Raw genomic sequence first — 26,524 nt, forward strand, 5'->3', positions numbered from 1 at the left:
CCTTCAAAGCGTGGAGCGTCCAGGTCTCGTTCCCACAGAAACAAAAACCGTTTTTCATTCCAGAGTTTGTTGTAAAAGACGAAGAAGTCGTTTACAGAAAAACCTCAAGTCCAATCTGAGTGACGACAAAAAACTGAATTATAATAAAATCCCTTTAATTTGTCACAGAGACTGAAAACAAAAGACATTTATCCTGAACTTCACCGTGGAGGAAGATTTAAAACCTGTCCTTTAGGGTGGGGGCCACACTTTCCCATCCATGAAGGTTCTGAAGGACACAGCTTCAAACTGCTCCTTCAGAACCTTCAGACACCAAACCGCCAGAAATGGACCCGTCTGACAAAGACCAGGTCCAAGCTCCCAGGGTTCTGATCGACTGCACCACCGGGTTCTGCTTCAGGTCCAGTGTGGTCCTCGGTTCTTTTACTCCTTTAAGGGACCCCCGGGGAAAATGGGGTTCAACGAACTCTGAGCTAAGAATAAGGAAAACAACCCAGAACCAGATATAAAGGTTAGGACCCAGACCCGGATCTAAAGGTTGGGACCCAGACCCAGATATAAAGGTTAAGACCCAGACCCGGATCTAAAGGTTAGGACCCAGACCCGGATCTAAAGGTTAGTACCCAGACCCGGATCTTAAGGTTAAGACCCAGACCCGGATCTAAAGGTTAGGACCCAGACCCGGATCTTAAGGTTAAGACCCAGACCCGGATCTAAAGGTTTTGGATCCAGACCCGGATCTAAAGGTTAGGACCCAGACCCGGATCTAAAGGTTAGGACCCAGACCCGGATCTAAAGGTTAGGACCCAGACCCGGATCTAAAGGTTAGGACCCAGACCCGGATCTAAAGGTTAGGACCCAGACCCAGATATAAAGGTTAAGACCCAGACCCGGATCTAAAGGTTAGGACCCAGACCCGGATCTAAAGGTTAGTACCCAGACCCGGATCTTAAGGTTAAGACCCAGACCCGGATCTAAAGGTTAGGACCCAGACCCGGATCTTAAGGTTAAGACCCAGACCCGGATCTAAAGGTCAGGACCCAGACCCGGATCTTAAGGTTAAGACCCAGACCCGGATCTAAAGGTTAGGACCCAGACCCGGATCTAAAGGTTAGGACCCAGACCCGGATCTAAAGGTTAAGACCCAGACCCGGATCTAAAGGTTAGGACCCAGACCCGGATCTAAAGGTTTTGGATCCAGACCCGGATCTAAAGGTTAGGACCCAGACCCGGATCTAAAGGTTAGGACCCAGACCCGGATCTAAAGGTTAGGACCCAGACCCGGATCTAAAGGTTAGGACCCAGACCCAGATATAAAGGTTAAGACCCAGACCCGGATCTAAAGGTTAGGACCCAGACCCGGATCTAAAGGTTAGGACCCAGACCCGGATCTAAAGGTTTTGGATCCAGACCCGGATCTAAAGGTTAGGACCCAGACCCGGATCTAAAGGTTAGGACCCAGACCCGGATCTAAAGGTTAGGACCCAGACCCGGATCTAAAGGTTAGGACCCAGACCCGGATCTAAAGGTTAGGACCCAGACCCGGATCTAAAGGTTAGGACCCAGACCCGGATCTAAAGGTTAGGACCCAGACCCGGATCTAAAGGTTATGACTCAGACCCGGATCTAAATGTTAGGACCCAGACCCGGATCTAAAGTTTTTGGATCCAGACCCGGATCTAAAGGTTATGACCCAGACCCGGATCTAAAGGTTAGGACCCAGACCCGGATCTAAAGGTTAGGACCCAGACCCGGATCTAAAGGTTAGGACCCAGACCCGGATCTAAAGGTTTTGGATCCAGACCCGGATCTAAAGGTTATGACCCAGACCCGGATCTAAAGGTTAGGACCCAGACCCGGATCTAAAGGTTAGGACCCAGACCCGGATCTAAAGGTTAGGACCCAGACCCGGATCTAAAGGTTTTGGATCCAGACCCGGGTTCTGGCTCGTTTTCTTCCGTGTTTCTGCTGCAGAGCATCAATGTTTCCATGTTCTGTGGAAGTCGGACCAGACCAGTCTGTGTTCTGGTCCGGGTCCTGAAGAAACCCAGTTATTCTGAGGTCAAGACCAAAACGCTTCGGTTTTTATGTATGTTAGATCAAAGGAGCGTCTGTGGGCGGAGCCTTGTTTCGGACATCAACGCCGTCTTTTCTGGGCCACAAAGTCTTCCGCCCATCTCAGGGCTTCTGTGATGTCATCACTGGTCCCTGTTCCCTTGGCAACCAGGGTGGAGCCCCCAGCGCTCCCCCCGAGATAACCACACACAGCCACCGCCCAATCAGAAGCCGCCAAGGTCGGCGAGTCCTGCAAAGAAGGGAGTTGTCAGCAGTTGTCCAATCAGCAGCAGCCATACCCTGTGAGATCGAGGAAGGGGGCGGGACTACCTTGGGAACCTGACACGCACACAGGACCTTCCCTGAATGGGCATGGCGAGTGAGTAGCATCACATGACTAAACGGAGCGGCTGAGCTCAGCTGGTTTACCGTCTTCACCAGAACCTGAAAGATGAACCAAAACCGGATCAGCTGCTGGACCACATCCCCCCTAATGTAGATCAGCTGGATCAGAACCCGGTTCTGACAAACAGATCCAGCTGCTGAATGAGGATAAAGGTTGGAACTGGTTTAGATAAAAGAACCCGGTTCCTTCAGACGGTCAATTGGACTCTGAATCAAAAACAGAACTCGGTCCAGTGTTGGATGATCCCGTCGTGAGGCGGCGGTGGAGCCGCTTTGGCTTTAAAGCAGAGAACTGGACGGGAACGGGAACACATGACTTCAGGAGGGCAGCTGATGGTCATCCCAACCCAAAGTGTCTGGTGGGGGCGGAGTCTCCCTACTACAGTAGAATAAAAATAATAATAAAAAATTTCCACCTCACCCACCGATAATGACTCTGCCTCCACGAAGTCCACCAGCAGCGTCTTCCTGCCATTCTTCTCCAGAATGGCCTGAGCCTTCTGCGCCGCCTGAGCAGGGCATGATGGGAGAAGGTGTGGATTCACAGGTGCTTCAGCTTCACCTCAGGTGTCTCGCCGCGACGCTCACCTCTCTGAGCTCCATTTTCCTGATGGCGGAGTTGCTGGTCCTCAGCAGCGTCTTCAGGCGATCCTGCAGTTCCCGCCGCTGCCACTGGGGGATGGGAGTGTTGTCTACAGCCTGTCAGACACAGCTGAGGGTTAAACCACACCCAACATGCTTCTCACACGTGCTGCAGTGCATCATCACCTACATCAGAAAGGATGCTGGCCTCTTTGGAGAGTCGCTGGGCGGAGTCAATGCTGGATGGGGAGGAGCCTGACAATCGTGCTGACAAGGAGTCAACTTCCTGGGACAAAGCCTGACCCGCCTCCCGAGCCTGTAAAGCTGCTTTCTTTAGACCACCCACTCTAGAGAAGGTCTGGTCATGTGACCCCACAGACTCACCTGTGCTGCATCGCGTCCCGTCACGGCCACCACCCGGCTGATTCCCTTCACCATCTGCTTTTCTGAGACAATCACCAGGTCCTCAATGGCACCGGTCCGCAGGAGGTGGCTGAAGGAAGAGGCAACACACCTGAGAAAGCCACTTTACCCAGAACACACCTGTGTCTCACCTGATAAACTCACTTTACCCAGAACACACCTGTGTCAGACCTGAGAAACAAACTTACTGGCTTTAACCGTCTGCAGTCTGCGGACAGACGCTGCCGTCAGTCTGCAGACGGTCTCCATTTGATCAGCTGTTGTCGCTGAAATACGTCATCTTTCTAACTGGCACACCGCAGAGCAGGTATCTAGGAATACGAGTGGATTTCCAGGGATCAGCCGATGTGCGTTTAGATCCCGCCCACTTTCACTGATTGACAGACCAGCTCATTCTGCTGAAAAGGTTCATCATGAAATAAATAAGTCCTTTTTTTTTTAACTTGTCCTGTCCAACAGCTGGGCAGACAGATGAGAGCTGAGGGCCTCTTGTGTTGGACATATTTTACTTTAACAAGAGGGGTTATTAATCTACAGACAAACCAAAGGTATGTCTGAATAAACCCCTTTTGGAAGTGAGGCCAAACTTTATTAATTTCAATCATGTTTGTAAATCTTTGGTGTTGGACCGGACGGAAAATGAAAGAAGGGAAGAAGAGAGAGGGATGTTAGAGGGGGGGGGGGGGGGGGGGGGGGGGGGTAAGACCATGAAGCAGCATAAAGCAACAAGTTTACTGGTTGTTTATCATTACGGTAAGGTTCAGATGTAGTACATAAAGGGCGGGGCCTGTCCACACACACTCAAATGTTATCAACACACCTGCTGGCTGAAAAAAATGTCCACATGTCAACATGCACACAAAACAGATAGTGTTCACAAACGCATACTTATGCCTTAAAACCAACTAGTGTGTAATATTTCATTCATTCTATCACGCAAACTGTTAGTGCAAAGGTGAGCTAACACCTGTGCTCAAGTGAGTGTTTATGTTCTTCTAAAATGGATGGTGGAATGTGAAAAGAAGGAGGGAGAGTGCTCAGCCATCCCCACACCAAGACCCCAGCCGCAGCAGCAGCGGCAGCCGGAACCCCCCAACGCCACATGGCAGCAGGCAGGGAACAACTGCCCCCCGGGCGACCCAGTCCGCCACCCAGGCCCGGGCCAGCAGGACCACCGTGAGGCCCCAGGGAGCCAGAGAGCAGGGAAGCACGGAGGGAAAGGGAGCGCCGCCCCAGCCCAACCAGGAGAGCAGCCCCCCCGCCGCGCCGGGAGAGCCCAACCCAGGGCCCCACCCGAGTAGGGCGCCCACAGCCCCAGATGAGCAGCCCATCCCCCCGCCCCAACCCCAGGTACGAGCCAGGACTCCCCCAAGGGAGACCCGCTCCGCAATCCAGGCAGCCACCCACCCGGCCCACGGTTGGTCCAGGGAGGAGCAAGGCAGGGGCTAGCTCCTTTTCAGCGTTAATCTTGTCAATAGTCTTGGGTTGAAATCTTGGGTTGTTTCCATTCTCTGATATTAAGGTTGAATAGTACTGGCTTCTAGCTCTACGCAGAGCTTTTTTATAATTTAATAGGCTATGTTTCCAGATATCCAGAGACTGCTCTGAACCGGAGCGGCGCCATTCTCTTTCCAACTTACGGGTTTCTTGTTTAAGAGAACGAGTTTCAGCGTTAAACCACGGTGCTACTCGGTTTTGTCTAACGAACTTAGGTTTCAGGGGGGCAACAACATCGAGTGTACTCCTGAGGGCTTGTAAGGCATCATTAACAAAATGGTCATTTATACTAGGACTGATACTATGGGAGCTGGACTCAGAGTATTTTCTCAGAATATCACTAAGTACTGGCTGAACTGTGTGTTTAAACTCAGACACAGAACGGTCAGTTAAGGTTCTTCTAAGCTGTTTCTTATTCACTGGGGCAGAAGGATGTTCCAGTGTAAACTGGAAGGTAATCATAAAGTGATCAGAAATGATGGGGTTAAGAGGAAGGACACTCAGCTGGCTGATCTCTATACCATGGGTTAGAACAAGGTCCAGGGTGTGCTTATGACAGTGAGTGGGTTCATTCACACTTTGGGTGAAACCAACATCATCTAATAAAGCTGCAAAAGCCTTTCCTAGACAGTCACTGGGGTCATCAACATGAATATTAAAATCCCCTAATATTATAATTTGATCAGAATCTAAGACAATAGTCGATAGGAAGTCGGAAAACTCAGTTAAACAAGGGCCCTAAATGTCTATGGTGCAAATAAAACCGAAAGAGGGGGGGCCCACTCCATACAGCAACCATGGGACGGGGGGACCACTGCCAAGTAGCCCCCCCCCCCAAGCGCATCGCAGGCCAAGCCCCCCACCCCCTCACCCTAATATGAGGTTATATGAGAAAAGGAGTAAGTTGGGGACAGCTGGTAGACTGTCCCCCGGTGGTCAAACAGCCGTCCCCCAGCCCCCCCCCCCCCCCCCCCCCCCCCCCAGCCCCCAGCATAGGGGCCCGGCCCCCCCAGACCAGGGACCCCAGACCAGGGGCCCCATCCCCGGAGGCGCCGATACCCCCGGCCCAGCACCACCCACCCCACACAGAGAGAGAGGAGCCAGAAAGCGCCGGCCCCCCGGAGCAAGCCCAGGCCCCCACCCCCAAGCGCCGGCCCTAGAAGAGCTCCGGTCAGGCCTCGACGGGACCGAGGCAGCCAATCGGCCGGGGCAACCGCCGATTGCCTCAGCGGAGACCCCGACCCGTCAACCCCCCAAGGTCCCGTACCAATAGTGGGGTCCCCTTCCCCCCCAGAACGCCCCCCCCACAGGACAGGGCCGACAAGCCCCCCATCCCACCCCACCCCAGCCGAAGCGGATGACCCCCCGGAGCGACTGGGGGTCCCAAGAGGGTTGTCCTGTCCCGTCCCATCCCAGAGCCAGGGAAGGGCTGATCCCAGCCCCAGGTGTAAACGGGCAGCCCATCCAGCCCCGCTGCCCCCCCCCCCCCAAGCAGGGCCCCCGCCAACCCCCCCCAGCACAGGCAAAGGGACCAATAAATAAGTCCTTTTAACAGCAATGGAAAATAAAAACAAAGTACTTTGTAAAATATTGATTTTGAAATCGGAGTTTCTGAAAAAAATCCATAGAATTATAATAATATTCATTCATTTTCTATTCCGCTTTTCCCTTACGGGGTAACGGGGCTGCTGGAGCCTATCCCGGCCACTTGTGGGCGAAGGCAGGGGACGCCCTGGACAGTTCGCCAGTCTGTTGCAGGGTAGAATGTCCCCAATCACACACCCATTCACACTGACACTCACACCTAGGGACAATTTAGATTAACCAATTAACCTGGGAAGCATGTTTGCAGCATGCACGGGGAGAACATGCTAACTCCACACAGAAAGGTCCCCCATTGATGTTCTGCTTAATGTCCCCCAGCCGGGACTTGAACCGGGGACCTTCTTGCTGTGAGGCAAGAGTGCTAACCACTGCACCACCGTGCATTATAATAAAATATTAATAATGATATTCAACATGATTAAAAATGAATATTTTAAACTACTGTTTTAAAATAAGGAACAGGTTTAAGGAACATTTAAACGGGTTGAAGAGGCTGAGCATCACCTGGGAGTGGGCGGGTCTTTTTGGTCCTGATTAGTACAGTTAAATCGACACGTTTCTTTACTATAACACGCCTGTGACACACCTGTTCAGGTATGTGGTTGATGACTCTGACATGATCAAACCTGAGCACCAGCAGGACAGGTAAGTCAATAAATCCAGTCTCACGTTCCACAGCAGAGCTCCACAGACGTGTCTTTGTCAGGCGGCGAGTCCAGCAGCTCAGAGACCGGAACGTGCAGAGAGACCACCCGGACCGGGTCTGGATACACCTGCAGAGGCGCGAAGCAGGGAATGGTCCGGTCAGCGTGTCCTCCGAGACAGGTGAGTCACTGCGGCGGGGTCCACTCGCCTCGTCCACGGTCCTCAGTCCTCTGATGCTCTTGGCTCTCTGCATAGGAAGCTCCATGGTGTGGACCATCTGATTGGCTGTCACAATGTCATGAACACACCTTTCCACCTGTTGCAGCTGCGGGATGCTGAGAGAACCCTACCAAAGAGCAACAGGTGTAAGAACGTGCACCTCTGTGGTACCGGCAGGTTCTTCTACTACCATGTCCTCACCTTGACACTGAAATCAAAGCGCAGCCGATCAGCTGACACGTGAGAGCCTCGCTGGTGGACCGACGGACCCAGAACCTTCCTTAGAGCAAAGTTCAGGATGTGGGTTGCTGTGTGCTTGACCATGCAGGACAGTCGGTGGGCCTGGGGGGAGGGGAGAAGGCGGTGAGGTTCTTTTCCAATGTCTTCACTGGGAACTTTGGTCCTGATCAAAACTTTCTTACTTGGTCAAGGTGCAGCTGAACTTGGTCTCCTGTCTTTAGGCGGTCAGTCGCTGTGACCTGGTGAACCACGTACCCCCCAACCTGAAGCAACCCGTCCACGGGAAACACCACATCCTGGAAGACACACACCATGGAGGAATACACACCTGAGGCGTTACCTCCATGCTCTTCCTGGGTGAGCAGCTCAGCAAACCTGCAGCCGACTGCAGGTCAGGTACCCCCGGTCATGTGACTGCCCCCCCTGCTCAGAGTAGAAGCAGGTTCGATCTAGGATGACTGCACAGCGTTGACCCTCAGAGACTTCCTGCACCAGAGTCTGACCATTGCACAGGGCCAAGACGGTCGCACTGCATGCTGGGAAAACTGGGGGAGAGTTTTTTAAGGTTTTAAACCAGCAGAGGAGAGTCAGGTGAGATACTTGTGAAAGTCAAAGTGTACCGTAACGGTCTTTCTCTAACCCATACTGGTATTTGAGGCTGTCGTCGGTGTGAGGAACCTTAAGGCGCTGCAGTTCCGCCAGGATGTGGAGGTCCAACATCACATGGGACCAAAGACCCGCCCGTTTCTCAGATGCCACCTGAGACAGGTATGGGACATCATCAATGACATCTTAAAACTGCACGCCTTCTTCAGGCCAAAAACAGACATGTCCGTCACAGGGTCCAATGGCTGGTCTCTGGTTCTTCAGAAGCCTCTGTCTGCCACACTCCTCATTACTTGGATCAGGTGAGTTTGCCAATAGTGAGCGCCGACGGCTAGGTTAGTTGGAAAACAAGCAGGATAACGGCCACAGAACCGGCAGTGGTGCTGAGGTAGAGCGGCCAACTTTTGATCAGAAGGTTGCAGGTTCCATTCCTGCCTTGGACCCCATATTAAAGTTAAAGTCCCACTATCTGTCACACACCTATGTGTGCGAGATTTGTTGTCCACATTTGACCCATCCCCTGGGGGAGCAGTGAGCTGCAGACACAGCCACGCTATGGACCCATTTAGTGGCTTAACCCCCCAATCCAACCCCTATACAAGTGTCCTCGGGGAAGACACTGAACCCCACATGGTTCCTGGTGGTTAAAGTTGGCGCCATCAGTGTGAATGGGACTGTGACGCGCTTTGGGCCTTGATGAAGGTAGAAAAGTGTTTACAGGTGAAGACTATTGACATTTAGTGCTCAAAAGGTCTCGTTCTCCAGGTTCTGACTGCAGGGAAAAGTCAAGGACACAGACTTTTGTCCCAGAGTCCGGATTTCCCATTAAGAACCGTCATTCCAACAGCCCATTACTAGCCTGATGGCGGTGGAGAGCGAACTTCACCCATGCAAACGCTGCAGCAAGAACATGAGGAACATGTTCCTCCAGGGGACAGGTGTAACATGGTATCAAGAGCACCAAGAGCAACCAGCGCCATGACCTAGTGGTAGAGTGTCAACCGCCAGGTTGTGGATTCAAATCCAAGGTCGCCACCCCCACATTCACTGCCCCTCCATAGGACGGTCAAATGCAGAGAATGTTCACACATCCAGGTGGGGAATCTGCAGGAAATGAGACGTCACCTTCTGGTTCTCTAAGAGAAGTCGGTCCAGATCCTGCCGGTTCACCTGGACACCCCTCTCCTCCAGCATCATGTCTACCAGGTCCAGAGGAAAACCCAGGTCCCGGTGCAAGGTCCACGCCAATGAAGCTAGAACAGAGCCCCCGCCCCAGAAAACATCAAAGATAATCAAACCACTAAAGACCAACCACAGCATCCAAATGCAACATCCAACGCCAACAGACAACCGCATCATCCAACCATGACAGTCAACCGCATCATCCAACCCTGACAGCTAACTACAGCATCCAACCATGACAGCTAACCACAGCATCCAACCATGACAGCTAACTACAGCATCCAACCATGACAGCTAACCACATCATCCAACCATGACAGCTAACCACATCATCCAACCATGACAGCTAACCACATCATCCAACCATGACAGCTAACCACAGCATCCAACCATGACAGCTAACTACAGCATCCAACCATGACAGCTAACCACAGCATCCAACCATGACAGCTAACTACAGCATCCAACCATGACAGCTAACTACAGCATCCAACCATGACAGCTAACCACATCATCCAACCATGACAGCTAACCACGTCATCCAACCATGACAGCTAACCACATCATCCAACCATGACAGCTAACCACATCATCCAACCATGACAGCTAACTACAGCATCCAACCATGACAGCTAACCACAGCATCCAACCATGACAGCTAACCACAGCATCCAACCATGACAGCTAACTACAGCATCCAACCATGACAGCTAACCACAGCATCCAACCATGACAGCTAACTACAGCATCCAACCATGACAGCTAACTACAGCATCCAACCATGACAGCTAACCACATCATCCAACCATGACAGCTAACTACAGCATCCAACCATGACAGCTAACTACAGCATCCAACCATGACAGCTAACCACATCATCCAACCATGACAGCTAACTACAGCATCCAACCATGACAGCTAACTACAGCATCCAACCATGACAGCTAACTACAGCATCCAACCATGACAGCTAACTACAGCATCCAACCATGACAGCTAACCACATCATCCAACCATGACAGCTAACTACAGCATCCAACCATGACAGCTAACTACAGCATCCAACCATGACAGCTAACTACAGCATCCAACCATGACAGCTAACCACATCATCCAACCATGACAGCTAACTACAGCATCCAACCATGACAGCTAACTACAGCATCCAACCATGACAGCTAACTACAGCATCCAACCATGACAGCTAACCACATCATCCAACCATGACAGCTAACTACAGCATCCAACCATGACAGCTAACTACAGCATCCAACCATGACAGCTAACTACAGCATCCAACCATGACAGCTAACTACAGCATCCAACCATGACAGCTAACTACAGCATCCAACCATGACAGCTAACTACAGCATCCAACCATGACAGCTAACTACAGCATCCAACCATGACAGCTAACTACAGCATCCAACCATGACAGCTAACCACATCATCCAACCATGACAGCTAACTACAGCATCCAACCATGACAGCTAACCACATCATCCAACCATGACAGCTAACTACAGCATCCAACCATGACAGCTAACTACAGCATCCAACCATGACAGCTAACCACATCATCCAACCATGACAGCTAACTACAGCATCCAACCATGACAGCTAACCACATCATCCAACCATGACAGCTAACTACAGCATCCAACCATGACAGCTAACCACATCATCCAACCATGACAGCTAACTACAGCATCCAACCATGACAGCTAACTACAGCATCCAACCATGACAGCTAACTACAGCATCCAACCATGACAGCTAACCACATCATCCAACCATGACAGCTAACTACAGCATCCAACCATGACAGCTAACTACAGCATCCAACCATGACAGCTAACTACAGCATCCAACCATGACAGCTAACTACAGCATCCAACCATGACAGCTAACTACAGCATCCAACCATGACAGCTAACCACATCATCCAACCATGACAGCTAACCACATCATCCAACCATGACAGCTAACTACAGCATCCAACCATGACAGCTAACTACAGCATCCAACCATGACAGCTAACTACAGCATCCAACCATGACAGCTAACCACAGCATCCAACCATGACAGCTAACCACATCATCCAACCATGACAGCTAACCACATCATCCAACCATGACAGCTAACTACAGCATCCAACCATGACAGCTAACCACAGCATCCAACCATGACAGCTAACCACATCATCCAACCATGACAGCTAACTACAGCATCCAACCATGACAGCTAACTACAGCATCCAACCATGACAGCTAACTACAGCATCCAACCATGACAGCTAACTACAGCATCCAACCATGACAGCTAACTACAGCATCCAACCATGACAGCTAACCACATCATCCAACCATGACAGCTAACTACAGCATCCAACCATGACAGCTAACTACAGCATCCAACCATGACAGCTAACTACAGCATCCAACCATGACAGCTAACCACAGCATCCAACCATGACAGCTAACTACAGCATCCAACCATGACAGCTAACCACATCATCCAACCACAGTCTGTGCTAAGCAGCTGTGCACTCACCAGGGAAGCCACTGTGTTTGCAGTCCTTCTTGCTGAGGGTTCTCTGGATGATCCGGCTGCCTTGCTGCAGGGACGCCAGGAACTGAGCCTCATTCTCGTTGATAATGTCCACAATCTGCACAACAAGCCCAGGATCAGGAACTTCCGGTAACACCACCGACACGTGCAACAGCTGCTCACCCGATCCTCCTCCTGTTTGAGCTCCGGATATGCATCCCCCTGTTTGCAGAGAGACAACGATCAGGCAGACAGTTTTGGTTGTGGTTGGTGTGTTTTGGCCCAGACACCCCTTCCTACAGTGGCAAACAAGAACCGTGGTATGATAGGAAACATTACCAGAAGTTGGGTAATGGTGGGGACCAAGCTAGCCAGGGCTCCCTGTGGAGCCTGCAGGACCTGAATGCAGAACCGAACGGCCCGACGAAGAATCCTCCTCAACACCAACCTTACAGTAAACATTTAAACAACCATCACAGTCGGGGAGGTACGGTTGGAAGTCACATGGCTCCAGGTTAAATGCAGACTCACTCTGCGCCAGACATTCCCGGATGGATGCCGTCAGCGATGCAAATGGATAGGGTCCGAATGTGGTCGGCCACGACTCTGTAGGCCAAGTCCACTTGGCTTCCCTCTTCAGTACCTGTCCTGCCAGTGTATGGCCCCACCCCGGACCTCTGAAGAGACCGCACAGTCTCAGCATGACGATACAGCCTTTGATGTGGAGGACTGAGCGATGGCGAGCACCTGATGGATGGCGTCCATCAGTGGTGTAAACAGGTCTGTGTCGTAGTTGGACCGTTTGCCCTGCAGGACGCTCACCAGTCTCTCCAGTCCCATCCCGGTATCCACGCTGAAGCGCGGCAACAACCGGAGACTGCGGTCCGGTTCCCTGAAACACAACCCAGTTCTGAGAACTAAAACAGTCCGACAGCCGGAGGTGGTTTAAACAGGTTGGATGGAAAAGGTTTTTAAGGGGTGAACATGTCAAATGTGATGTTTCCATAAATCAAGATCCAAAATGAACTTCAAATATTTAACGCTGACCTGTTGTACTGAATAAAGACCAGGTTCCAGATCTCCACCACATCTGGACTGCCTGCGTTAACAAGGAAAGCAGCATCACGGACCCCCATGTGGTCAAAGTGAATCTCTGTGCAGGGCCCACAAGGCCCAGAATCCCCCATCTCCCAGAAATTGTCCTCCAGGCCAAAGGGCAGAATGCGACCAGGAGAAACCCTGAAGAAGAACCGGTCAGTCAATCCAGAACGGGTCCAGCTTAACCACAGACAGAAAGACACCCACCCCAAGTCCAGCCAGATGTTTCGCGTCTCCTCATCCGGTGGTAACCCAGATGCAGCGTCTCCCCCGAAGTACGACACATATAGTCTGTCAGCAGGAATCCCATAGTGCTCAGTGAGAAGGCTCCACGCCATTTGACAAGCCTCCACCTGAATTCAAACAGACACAGGATGAACCCCCCCCCCATCCTACATGCAGGAAGTGACCTCAAATCTGACGTGGGACACCTTAAAGTAGTCTCCAAAGGACCAGTTCCCCAGCATCTCAAAGAAGGTGTGGTGGTAGATGTCTCTGCCCACGTCCTCCAGGTCATTGTGCTTGCCGCCAGCGCGGACGCACTTCTGGCTGTTTACCACTCTGCGGTACGACGCCATCTGGCTCCGGGGGTCGACGGTCCCCAGGAAGACTGGCTTGAACTGAAAACATGACAGGCGTCACTCTGGAGCCACAACTGGATCTAGCAACTTGTGACGAGGCGCATAGGAGGCAGCCAGACACCGAGGAAGTTCTAAAGAACTCTGACCCGGTTGGTCTGCAGTTTTTGAGACACTTGATTTCAGGGGTTATTGTCCAACACCTGTGATGAACACACCTGAGGTGAGTTCAGAGATGACCTGTCCAGACGCACGTGGCTTTGGCCTAACAACACAGTGTGGGTTCAGTCTGTCCATGCAGCCTGCAGTGACCCGTTAAGGCCAGCAGATGTCACCCTGACATGGTGTAAGTCACACAATGAGAAGTTTGTTTTTCTTCACTGTATTATTCAAAACAAATAAAACCAAAATGCATGACGAGAACAATAGTCATAACAATGAGAATGCCAGGTACATGTATTACAAAGAAATATTGCAGAAACAGATTACTATGCATTGAAAATGTTCAAAGACAGTTTTCATAAATACCGTTTTTGTTTAAGCCATTAGAAATAGTAGCAAATAAGATTCTAATTCTTTAATTATTACAGGGAAAATATTTGTGATGAAGAAAATGTTGATTTGTGAATATTAAACCTACTAAATATTATAATTAGATTATTGCCAATTATACGTTTGATCTTATTTTATTTTCATGTAGACCAAATATGATAAACTCAAACTTCATCCGACATTGTGAGTCATATTTATGATTTATAAAACGTGAACATTCTTTCCTAAATGTTTTAGTAATATTGCATTTCTGTTGTTTACAGAGAAGACAGTTGGGGTCAATAGTCTTCTTCTATCTGATCATGTATTGATTATGGGATGGATTCTATGTAGGAGTCTGTAGTAGACGTCTCTCATGATATTGATTCATCATTTCTGATGCAAGGTCCAAACAGTTTTCCAGAGCGAGTCAGGAAGACGTTTCCTCCAATAGAAGACAGCAGAGGAACAGAAATGACGTTTAGCTGAAACACGTATGATCTTGTTATTTAGTTGAAACAAGATTTTCCAAAAGTGGTGTCACTTAGAGACATGAAGGAAATATTTGCATCAAGTACAGTATTTTAAAGAGTTCACAGCATCAGAAACAATGGCGTATTCTTTAGGAGGAACAGCAGGTTATATTTAAGGTTAAATTCTTCATATCTGAGTCATTGACCTCTGTGGTTTTCACTGGAATTTTGATATTATAATAACAAAGTAGAAGAAAATGGAGAAAAGCTACTTTAGAAAAACATGTGACGAGGGAAAATATTCCAAATGGAGAGTGGATTTTTAAAATATCTTCTTTCTCCTTCGGCTTCTCCCATCAGGGGTCGCCACAGTGAAACAACCTCTCCTTCAGGATGAGTCGCATGGTTAACTTGGCAATGTTTTATGCCGGATGCCCTTCCTGACGCAACCCTCTCGATTTATCCGGGCTTGGGACCGGCACAGAAGCAGAGAAGGGAATAAGGAGCAGCCCGGATTTGAACCCTGGTTTCAGGGACGGAAGGCGCCGTAACCCAGCACGAGCTAAACCGGCTCCCTTGGATTTTTAAAATATGATCCAGTTTAGTAGTAAAGTCAAGAAAACTAGGCCTCCTTTTTCATAGGAGTTCATTAATACAGATTTTTTAAATAATGAATCCGGTTTTTCCAGATGAAGTTTAGCAGCATTTGGTCAATAGATTTCAGAGTCTGATTGTCCAGAATTAGTCAGTCTAGAAATCCTCTCTGCTGTGGAGAGTGAATCCTTCCTCAGACTCTGGTCTCTCTGAAGCCTTTGGTTCAAACGTTTCTTGGCTTCATCAATTAGGGGGAGGGAAATTTAATGAGCATCTTTCTAAACTACTTTTGGAAATAATAATGCCTAAATATGTTACAGTTTCTATTACCTGAGACATCAGAGAAAGACTGGATACGGTTCAGAGATCAGGAAACCTGACTGCTGTCTCTGAAGAAGAGAGTCGTGTCATCAGCAAACTGACTCATTAACATTTCTTTATTAAGAACTGAGACGCCTTTTAATTTATTTAATTTATGAATATTGATATAATCAGCAAGAGTTTGAGTAACTAGAAGAAAAAGATACGGTGAAATAGGACCCCCCCCCCCCCAGTCTGATTCCTCTATTAGGATTGAATTGGGGGGGGGGGGCATACAGAGTTTTAACTGCATTATAGAAGAAATTTATGAAGACAGCTGAAGATAAAATGATGGTTAACAGAGACAAACGCTTAGTAAAAGTCTAAAAAGAGAATCAACTGTCATCAGAGATCAGGTGTGAGGAATCTAGAATATCAAGAACTAGACCCATGTTATTGGAGAGTCTGTCTGCATGAATCCTGATTGTGTCTCTGCAATAACTGAGTTTAGAACAGATTTAAGTCTTGTTGTAAAGACAGATGCAGAAATCTTGTAGTCGTTATTTAACAGACAGTTGGGACGCCAGTTGTCAATGAGAAGTCCATCTTTTTTGGGTTTGGGTATCAGAGTAAGAACACCTTGATTTAACGTTGGAGGAAGGAAGCATTTCTCTATGCTGAGGTGTAGGCTAGAGCCGCCAGACAGCCTGTTGCTACGCAAACTTGGCCGCCATATTGGAAAGGTTAGAGACGCTGTTCACTGTTGTGCTACAATTACACAAACACAGCCGGAAAAACACATTTACAAAAATACATGAATGAGGATCAATAGAATCCGACTTCATTTTAGAAACACAACATTCAGACCATCTTTGCTCCATTTTTGGAGGAAAATGATATTTTCCTAAAATCAGGAAGATTTTCACTAAAGTTGTTGTTTCTGTAGAGAATTTACTGTTAGAGAACAGAATATGTTATTCTGGGAATTGATGATGATTATTATGGGATGTTGATTATTATTGGATGTTGTTCATTTTCTTACTGATCCAGAATCTTTGGATCTCTGACATGAAGAAACGTTTCTGGTTGTTTCTGTATGACAGAAATCACACGGATCAACCTCAAATCTTCTCCTCAGCGTCTCTGCTGATGGATAATCATTGTTTCTCATTCTGAACTGCATTTCTTTCATCTTGGGGACTACGGGTCATTTGATGAATGTCCATTCCGTGATCACATTTATTTGTACCTGAGTAGCGGTTAGTACTGGTCGTCAATATGCGCATGCGCTAAACCCTTTAGTGACAGTAAAACCGAACAAGCCCCGAACTGACCTGGTTCATACCGGCGTTAACGAACAGCAGGCTGGGGTCAGCTCTGGGCCGGACAGGACTGGACGGAACCAGCAGGTGTCCGTGTCTCCGCCGGAAGAAATCCAGAAATGAGCTGCGGACATGCGCGGCGGGAAAGCCGGGAGGAAAGCCGCTGAACCCGCGCCATGGAGCCGCCAACAGCAGGCACGACGACCTGCGAACGGGCCGGAGCCACCACTGGACCAGCCGGAACATCCGAATCTCACCCTGATGACCCTGGACCAGACCTGGACCTCTACGAAGCCCGGGAGCCTGCGCTGACGCTGCGCATGCGTATTGTAAGCCCTTCTTTTTCTACGTAACAATGTAAACAGTCACAGCGGTGTCGACCCCTACTGGTCACAGCGCGCAACCGCAGCTTTTTTTTTTTTTTTTTTTTTAAACTTGTCCTGTCTAACAGCTAGGCAAACAGATGAGAGCTGAGGGCCTCTTGTGTTGGACATATTTTACTTTAACAAGAGGGGTTATTTACGGTGGCCCAGAAGGGTCACAACACAACACATTAACTTTACACACAACACATTAACTTTACACACAACACATTAACTTTACACACAACACATTAACTTTACACACAACACATTAACTTTACACACAACACATTAACTTTACACACAACACAATAACTCACAACACAACACATTAACTCACAACACAACACATTAACTCACAACACAACACAATAACTCACAACACAACACATTAACTCACAACACAACACATTAACTCACAACACAACACAATAACTCACAACACAACACATTAACTCACAACACAACACATTAACTCACAACACAACACAATAACTCACAACACAACACAATAACTCACAACACAACACATTAACTCACAACACAACACAATAACTCACAACACAACACAATAACTCACAACACAACACAATAACTCACAACACATTAACTCACAACGGAAGTAAAGCTGCAATAGAAGTGCTTTTATTCTGAAATTTCCACTGGGCTGAGCGGCTAACTGCCTAACAGAAAGTAATGTCACAGTGAGCTGTGGAGGGAGCATGATTTTCTACAAGAGAAGCTACACAATGTTAACGCACACTCCTCCGTGCTGCACTCACACCCCTCTCTGTCGCTGCACGTGCTCCGCTCCTCTCCGTTCTTCAGCCCCCTCCTCTCACACTCACTCGGTCCCCAACACCCCCCACCCCCCCACACACCCTCCCAGTCCCTGCATGCGCTCCTCTCCTTTCCTCTCCTTTCCTTCCCCTCCCTCTTCCTCTTCCTGTCACACACGCACGCGGTCCCCAACACTTGACACGACAAATGTGGAGAGATTGCACTGTCAGGCTTTAATGAACACAATTTCTAAGACGCGGGGCGTTGCACTCCCCCAACAACAGGTTAGATGACAGAGCCCGGTCCATCTGCCGTTCACGGAGCTTCAGTAGAACTCCAAAAGCCACACGGCCTAACGTAGGCCGCTATTATATATTCAAGAGTGGGAAAAAACCCGCTGAACCGACCTTAAAACCGCCCAAATTATGCATTTTTGACCGCAAATTTACACCCAAAACCGCCCAATCTGGCAACGCTGCTGCTAGCTTCTCTTGTAGAAGAAACATGCTCCCTCCACAGCTCACTGTGACATTACTTTCTGTTAGGCAGTTAGCCGCTCAGCCCAGTGGAAATTTCAGAATAAAAGCACTTCTATTGCAGCTTTACTTCCGTTGTGAGTTGATGTGTTGTGAGTTAATGTGTTGTGAGTTATTGTGTTGTGTTGTGAGTTATTGTGTTGTGAGTTAATGTGTTGTGTTGTGAGTTAATGTGTTGTGTTGTGAGTTATTGTGTTGTGTTGTGAGTTATTGTGTTGTGTTGTGAGTTAATGTGTTGTGTTGTGAGTTAATGTGTTGTGTTGTGAGTTATTGTGTTGTGTTGTGACCCTTCTGGGCCACCGTAGTTATTAATCTTCAGACAAACCAAAGGTATGTCTGAATAAACCCCTTTTGTAATTGAGGCCAAACTTTATTAGTTTCAATCATGTTTGAAGATCTTTGGTGTTGGACCGGACGGAAAAGGAAAGAGGGGAAGAAGAGAGAGGGACGTTAGAGAGAGGGGGGGGTAGGAGGGTGATAATAGGAGGGGAAGGGGGGTAAGACCATGAAGCAGCATAGAGCAGACAGGTTTACTGGTTGTTTATCATTACGGTACGGTTCAAATGTAGTACAAAAAGGGCGGGGCCTGTTCACACACACTCAAATATTATCAACACACCTGCTAGCTGCAAAAATGTTCACATGTCAACATGCACACAAAACAGATAGTGTTCACGAACGCATACCTATGCCTTTAAACCAACTAGTGTGAAATCTTTCATTCATTCAATCATGCAAACTATTAGTGCAAAGGTGAGCTAACACCTGTGCTCAGGTGAGTGTTTATGTTCTTCTAAAATGGATGGTGGAATGTGAAAAGAAGGAGGAGGAGCGCCCAGCCAGGAAAGCAGCCCCCCGCCGCGACGGAAGAGCCCAACGCAGGGCCCCACCGGAGAGGGACGCCCACAGCCCCAGACGAGCACCCCACCACCACCCAGGAGTTCCGGGCATCCCCCCGCCCCGACCCCAGGTACGAGCCAGGACCCCCCAAGGGAGACCCGCTCCGCACCCCAGGCAGCCACCCACCCGGCCCACGGTTGGTCCAGGTAGGAGCAAGGCAGGGGCCCGCCGCCCCCGCCCAGGAGGGGGGAACCCCGGGGAAAAAAGGGTGGCCCACAAGGGGTGTTATAAATATGGCCCGACCAGGCTCGGCCAACCGCAACCGCAGCTTAACGCAGTCCATCAGAACCATCAGGATCTGGGGCCTCATTTATAAACATTGCGTACGCACAAAAGAAGGCGTACGCCACTCTCTACGCAATAGTTGAGATTTATAAAAAGCAAACTTGACGGGAAAATGTGCGGTCCTTCAAGCTCTGACCCAGGCGTACGCACAAAAACGGGTGAAATGAGAAACGGTGACACCGTCGGCAGATGGAAGAAAAACGTGAAAGTGAAATGACAATCCTGCCTCTCAGAAATAACATGAAGACTTCACAAAGCAAGTCTTACAATTAACAGCTACACCAACACCCGTTTGATCGATCAGCAGTGAGACAAATAAAAAAATCAAACGAAAATTACAACAGAAATTCAAATGAACACTTATTTGCAGAAAGAAAAGTGAAATATGTTCTGCAATATTGGCATGTTGTGCAATTCATCCTCATAAATAATATAGTTAACAGAACGAAATAATGTACAAAACAGATATTCTCGTCAATGTGTCCGTCTGGCGGAGCAGATATAGGTGCAATCAGACAGACAGACAGACGGACGTATTAATTGTCCACTGGGGAAAGTTGTTTTCATAAAACATTTCTTCATAAGCTACAGAATTATGGTATTCATGCATATGCCTTTAGTTTGTTTTATTTTTGATAAAACAATGTATGGCGTATGTCTCAACCATTCAGAAAGCAACAAGAAATTACATTTGCGCTGAACAATTTCCCATTTCCACGTGGATTATTACCGACATCTGTAGCTTGTCAGATGTAATTAAATGGAGGGAAATAAAATGCCCCATCACAATGCGGAATGACGCACAATGGCTGATCTTGCGCTCTTAGAAGATGTGGCAAATGGAAGAATTCGGAGTGAACGCATCTTTAGACAACAAGAAGACTTGCTGGCAAACGAGGACGAGTGGCTTATGAGCCGGTTCCCACTTCCTCCAGCCGTCCTGTTGGAGCTTTTGGGGGGGTGTCACCCGGTGCATCTGGCGCGTCGGTGTTCCCCTCCGCCTCAGTCACCACTCGTCTTAAAAGGGATTCCCCAACAATAGCCGCCAGTCTCTCATCAAGAGGGGTCAGCTCCGGTGTCCCCTTTCCCCCCCACCCGTGGCAGACACTGGCAATGCAGCGCTAGACGTTTTTTTGCCATGACTTTGATGTCCGACCATTTCTTTTTCATTTCGGCCACGGTCCGAGGTTGTGAGGCTGCAGCATTTACGGCGTCTGCCACCGTTTGCCGCTCACGTGGCTTTTTGGCATTAGTAATGCCCACACTGTGCCCTCCAAACAACATTATTCTCCTCTTTTCCACCTCGCAAACGATAACTTCTACTTCACATTGAGTGAAGTTACGTTTTTTTGATTTCCTCTCTGTGTTTGCCATGATTTCCCAATCAATGAATATTCATTTGTGGGCGTTTCACGGACTATTTATGGGCAACTATGGGCGTGTCATGAAGCCGCAAAAGCTGCGCTGCATTTAGAATTGGTTGTGATTTATTAAGGGAAAGATTCGTAGGATGTGCGTGCGCACGGTTTTATAAATCCGAATATTTCTGTGCGTACGCACGTCCTATGTTTCATCCGTACGCCACTTCTGACGCAAATCCTACGCAAAGTTTTAGAAATGAGGCCCCTGGACTCTAATGCTGCCCAAGAAGCTCCCAGATGTCATTAATGACTCATTATTGTTATTACACAACATTCACTTTAAAACAATAAGAAACCAAAGAGATAAGTTGTGGTGTCCCACAAGGATCAATTCTGGGCCCGCTGCTATTCAATATTTACATAAATGACATATTCAATGTTTCAAAGCTTATGAAACTGATAATATTTGCTGATGACACAAACATATTCTATTCTACAGACAATCATAGGGAACTTATCAAGGTGGTAAACACAGAGTTAAACAAAATAAAATTATGGATGGATTACAACAAATGATCTTTGAACCTAGATAAAACCAAAGGGATGTTTTTTGGTAACTACAACGCAAATAAAGAGCTCTCAATTGAAATAAATAATGTCTTAATCAAAAGTGTTACAGAAATCAAATTCTTAGGGGTTTTTATTGATGACAAACTAAGTTGGAAGCCACACATCAGACATACAAACTAAAGTCTCAAAAAGTATTTCAATCGTAAATAAATCTAAACAACAGATATTTATATTTATTGTACTGTTCTTTATTATTACCACATTTCACCTACTGTATAGAAATTTGGGGGAATAATCACAAGAGCTCACTACATCCTCTCTGTTTACTTCAAAAACCAGCCGTCAGAATTGTACATAAAGCCGGATATCTTGATCATACAAACAATCTATTTTATCAATCTAGACTTTGAAAACTGTTTGACCTTGTTGATTTTTACACTGCACAACTTTTATACAGAGCCAGTGGGAAATCGTTACCATTCAACATCCAGAAACAGTTGTTAGAAAATGAAGGAGGCTACAGACTGAGGGGATGTAGGAACTTCAAGATCAAACTGATCAGAACCACAAAGAAAAGTTTCTGTGTGTCGGTGTGGCACTAAACTCTGGAACGGTTTAAGAAATGAGCTCAAATATTCAAGAAAATGTAGAAAGAAGGGCTGCACGGTGGTGCAGTGGTTAGCGCTCTTGCCTCACAGCAAGAAGGCCCCCGGTTCAAGTCCCGGCTGGGGGACGTGAAAAACAGAACATCAAAGGGGGGCCTTTCTGTGTGGAGTTTGCATGTTCTCCCCGTGCATGCGTGGGTTTTCTCCGGGGTCTCCGGCTTCCTCCCACCATCCAAAAACATGCTTCATAGGTTGATTGGCAACTCTAAATTGACCCTAGGTGTGAGTGCAGAAGTGAATGGGTGTGTGAGTGAGGACATTCTACCCTGCAACAAACTGGCGACTTGTTCAGGGTGTCCCCCCTGCCTTCACCCACAAGTGGCCGGGATAGGCTCCGGCAGCCCCGTGACCCCGAAAGGGATAAAACGGTATAGAAAATGAATGAATGAATGTAGAAAGAAACTCTGATTTCAGGATATGAAGACAAGAGGATTTAAGGATCAACAGGTGATTGAATAATTCCAAATCAATCGATTGTGGTGAAATAATCAAAGCTCTTTTAATTACAACCACTGAGTGTTACATTGTAATGTGGAATAATGATTACTGAAATGTTTGAATTACAATCAATAAGTTATTAATTTTGTTTACTTGATCTGCAATGTGAAGCAATAATTACTAGTTTAATGTGATCATGTGTTCTAATGATAATCAATTATTATTACATATCGGTACCGTTACTGTTTACTGAAATCATGAATGAATGTTTTCTGAAGATCATCAATCATTTCTAGGCACTGGATTTAGTTACTTGAAGAGAATCTATTGGATCAGAACCGGATTTAAAACTCTGTAAAACTATCAAATGAATGGACTCAGTAGGGGGGGGGGGGGGGGGGGGGTTATATAAGCTCGCTTCTTCCCGCTCCTTTTCAAGCAATAAATCAAACTCTACTTATACCTCAGTTAATGATCACTGTATTTAATTAAGCATATATGATTTAAGGGACATTTTTGTGTTGTTTTCTGTCTTTTGAATCTATGCATTTCATCATTTCTGTAATGAGTTTGATAAATATGTGTAAACTCTTTATTGCTTTGACTACAATGCTGGAAATAAATCAATAAACTGTCTGAACTGTAAAGCAGAATGACGTCTCTATCTCCGACGTTTCTGTCCTGATGTTTGCAGAAGACAGTTTCTTTCTACGGTAGTTTATGTGTTGAAGGAGAATCCCGACTCAACCTCAGGAGGAGAATTTGCTTTCCAGAAATGCCAAAGCGCTGGCAACACATGAGGAATAAAGGAAAAGACAAATACAATCCAATGAAACAACAAAGAATGTGAAATCTGCAGAATTATTGCCATCTCTCTGGTTTGCAGAGGACAAGGGGATGAATTCCAACCTACAGAGGTCTATTCATATCTGACATCATACAACGTTTACCCATTAATACAGTTTTGACAGTAACATTAATGATAATTGATAAACAAATTCAAACTGGGATGTCAGCTTTATTCCTCTGCAGTTCCCACCACTCTGCACATCTCCTTATTCTTAAAAAGGTTCACACTTCTGCTCCATTCCTCAGATCCTGATGAAGAAGCCCGTCAGAAACTCCAGTCATCTCTCCAGACACTTCCATACCTGCACAGGTGTTTCATAGGGCCTTTCCCCTCTTCATCCTCTACAGCAGTGTTTTCCAACCTTTTCTGAGTCAAGCCACACTTTATCCTTGACAATAATCCCGCGGCACACCGGCATCCAAAAGTTAAGAAAGCAGAAACTCTATAGTCTGTATTGATGGACAGTCCCTCCATGATCTCACAGGCATTTTTGTGATGATTGCAGCAGAAAAAGCTGGAAGTTGCAGCTGTTTTTCCTAAAAGATGGAATAAAAGTTAAGTTAGTTTTCAGTAATAATTTTTAACTAAATGATTTGACATTTTATCCTGGTAGTTGTTTTTCCCTCCAGTTTATTAACATGACATTTGATGTAACCTCACAAAAAAACGAATCTATTCTTTCTAAATAGTGATTTATTTTAAAATACATTTTTAGATGCTGGTGCAAAGGAAACTGTCATTTTTGAACAATACATTTTACACAAAAATACTAACATTATATTGATGTTTTCTATAGCTACATAAAAAGTGAAGATGGTGAAGTTTTATTAGTTTTTCTTTTGTCTTAATCAAAGATGAAAAAATGAAAAGTGTTTCAGTTAGAAAGATGACTTGGACCAAAACTCTGGGATGTTTGGCTGTTAAGAAACTCAAAGCAGAGCTGAAGCTACGGCTAAATCGCGGTACCGTCATTCTGATCAAAATGCCTTTAATGGAATCAAAAAACAGAAAGAAAAAAGCATTTTCTGATCTTTCATATTCCTAACTACTCAGTGTTTTGTCAGGCCTGTTTGGATGAACACAGAGCTGATAAATGTTTTTGGATCAGTCAATGCGTCATTTCTCACGGCACACCTGACCATCTCCCACATCGGTTAGGAACACTGGTCTGCGATGCTCCCCCCACTTCACCAATCTTTGTCACTTCCTGCTCCACAACAGTCACCTCTTCTGTTCTTTCTTCCCTCTCATTCCCTTTATTCATCAACTCTTCAAAGTATTCTCTCCATCTTTCCATTTCCTTTCTGCTGACACCTGTCAGTACGTCATCATCCCTGTCCTCATCTAGCCTGCTGCAGGTCCTTCCCATCTCTGTCTCTGCCTTGCTCATCTGTACAGGTCAGTCTCTCCCTCTTTACTGCTCAACCTAGTATACAAGTCACCATGAGCCCCTTGTTTGGCCTTTGACCCCTCTACTTTCACCTTACGCTGCATCTCCCTGCACTCCTGCACCTCCTCATTCCACCAAGTCTCCTTATCAACTTTCTTTCCTGATGACCCACCAGGTTCACTCGTACCGTCTCCCTGATCTCATCAGTCATCTGGGAGAACCTCCTGACCCCCAGAGTCTGTTTCAGCTGCTTCTCAAAGTCCTGCAACATTCCTCATTTTTCCGCTTCCACCAGTTTGTCCTTTTCTCTGCCTTTGCCCTTTCTATCTTCATCGTCTTCATCACCAGAGTCATCCTCTGCTCTGACTATCACCCCTGCAGTCTGTGATGTCCTTCAGATTTCAGCGTTTAGAAAGTGTGCTGCTGCTCTTACGGGTCATCCTGATCCCGCCTCTCCTCAAAGAACGTTTCCATCTTATTTGCTAAATCTGGCACAGATTTGAGTCGGATGAACCTCCTGACAGAACCGGGTTGGGCCTCTTGTGGTTCCGTTAGACTTCAGTATTTTAAACAAATGCAGCAAAGAGGGAGGCTGTGCTGTGGTGTAGTGGTTAGCATTCAGATTCTCTGTTCTCTGCGTGTGCGGACCTCCTCCCACAGTCCAAAGACTCGCTTCATAGGTCGATGTTGCTGAAGTGGGCGTGGTTGTCTCTGGGGCGGTCCCCGGCAGATCGTCCACGCTTCTTGAAGACCTCAGGGCTTTGCTGGGTTTCTGTCACACCAGGTGTCGCTGTCGGTCACGCCTAAGTGATTTGGATCTGAGGATCATTTATGGCGTTTGTTAAACAGACCGGCAGTAAAACTCCTGACTCCTGTGTGAGAACTCGTAGAAAAACACGTGAGCATTCGCTGAAGTCTAGTTTTACACCAGAAACCACTTCTGCTGGTGTCCATTTTCTCTAGAACCTCAAAGAACTTGAAAATCTCAGAAGTTTGTCTGACATTTTCAAGAAGATCCAGATTTTATCTGCATCTGCAACTGAAAATAGTGTTTATTCGGGAATCCGTGGGCCCCACAGAAGGGGTACTCCTGATCCGGTCCATGTGGGACCAACGCGTCAGAGATGGACTTTGGTGCTGGACCATGAAGAGACTCAAAGTAGATCTGCTGGAAAGCCCGGGTCACAGACAGCGGACAGGACCGGTGTGGTTCCAGTCAGAACTCCAGCAGCAGAACCTCTTCTGAGTCCAGAGATCAAGTCCTGCAGCCGTCTGACCCTCCAGATGAACACGTCTCTGAAGGTCTGAAGGTTCTGGAAATGTTAGAGAGAACCCTTAGGAGGGGCGGGGCCATCTGTCAGGTTTTTCTACAGTTTTTAAAGTCCCACTCCGAGGATCTGTTGATGTGCACACGTACGTGCACGTCACAGCAAAGCAAAAATCCAGCCGTGACGCCTAAAAGTCGCATCCCAATCACCCTCT

General features: G+C 47.4%; 1 protein-coding gene across 4 annotated transcripts; it reads right to left on the reverse strand.

Moving 5' to 3' along the window:
- Window positions 1-138: 138 nt before the first annotated feature.
- Window positions 139-17,259, reverse strand: aars2 (alanyl-tRNA synthetase 2, mitochondrial (putative)). Of its 4 annotated transcripts, none has more exons than XM_078949335.1 (23): window positions 16,918-17,223; window positions 13,904-14,021; window positions 13,539-13,727; window positions 13,315-13,460; window positions 13,057-13,248; window positions 12,832-12,901; window positions 12,541-12,756; window positions 12,349-12,457; window positions 12,193-12,231; window positions 12,013-12,127; window positions 9,403-9,530; window positions 8,292-8,430; window positions 8,047-8,216; window positions 7,854-7,967; window positions 7,633-7,773; window positions 7,421-7,558; window positions 7,237-7,340; window positions 3,427-3,535; window positions 3,233-3,358; window positions 3,049-3,159; window positions 2,886-2,969; window positions 2,386-2,499; window positions 139-2,305 (listed from the first exon to the last, which is right to left on the reverse strand). In XM_078949335.1, the coding sequence occupies exons 3-23, from the start codon at window positions 13,622-13,624 to the stop codon at window positions 2,138-2,140; spliced, it is 2,619 nt and encodes an 872-aa protein (XP_078805461.1). In that variant the 5' UTR covers window positions 13,625-13,727; window positions 13,904-14,021; window positions 16,918-17,223; the 3' UTR covers window positions 139-2,137. The 4 variants fall into 4 exon arrangements, with proteins under 4 accessions (XP_078805461.1, XP_023809290.1, XP_023809289.1 ...); XM_023953522.2 differs by having other exon boundaries at window positions 12,541-12,686; window positions 12,757-12,901; XM_023953521.2 differs by lacking the exon at window positions 13,904-14,021 and having other exon boundaries at window positions 12,541-12,686; window positions 12,757-12,901; window positions 16,918-17,259.
- Between the last annotated feature and the right edge of the window lie 9,265 nt (window positions 17,260-26,524).

This window comes from Oryzias latipes, chromosome 1 (genome assembly GCF_053564925.1).
Source record: "Oryzias latipes strain Hd-rR chromosome 1, Olatipes_Hd-rR_3.1".
NCBI classification, from domain to species: domain Eukaryota; kingdom Metazoa; phylum Chordata; class Actinopteri; order Beloniformes; family Adrianichthyidae; genus Oryzias; species Oryzias latipes.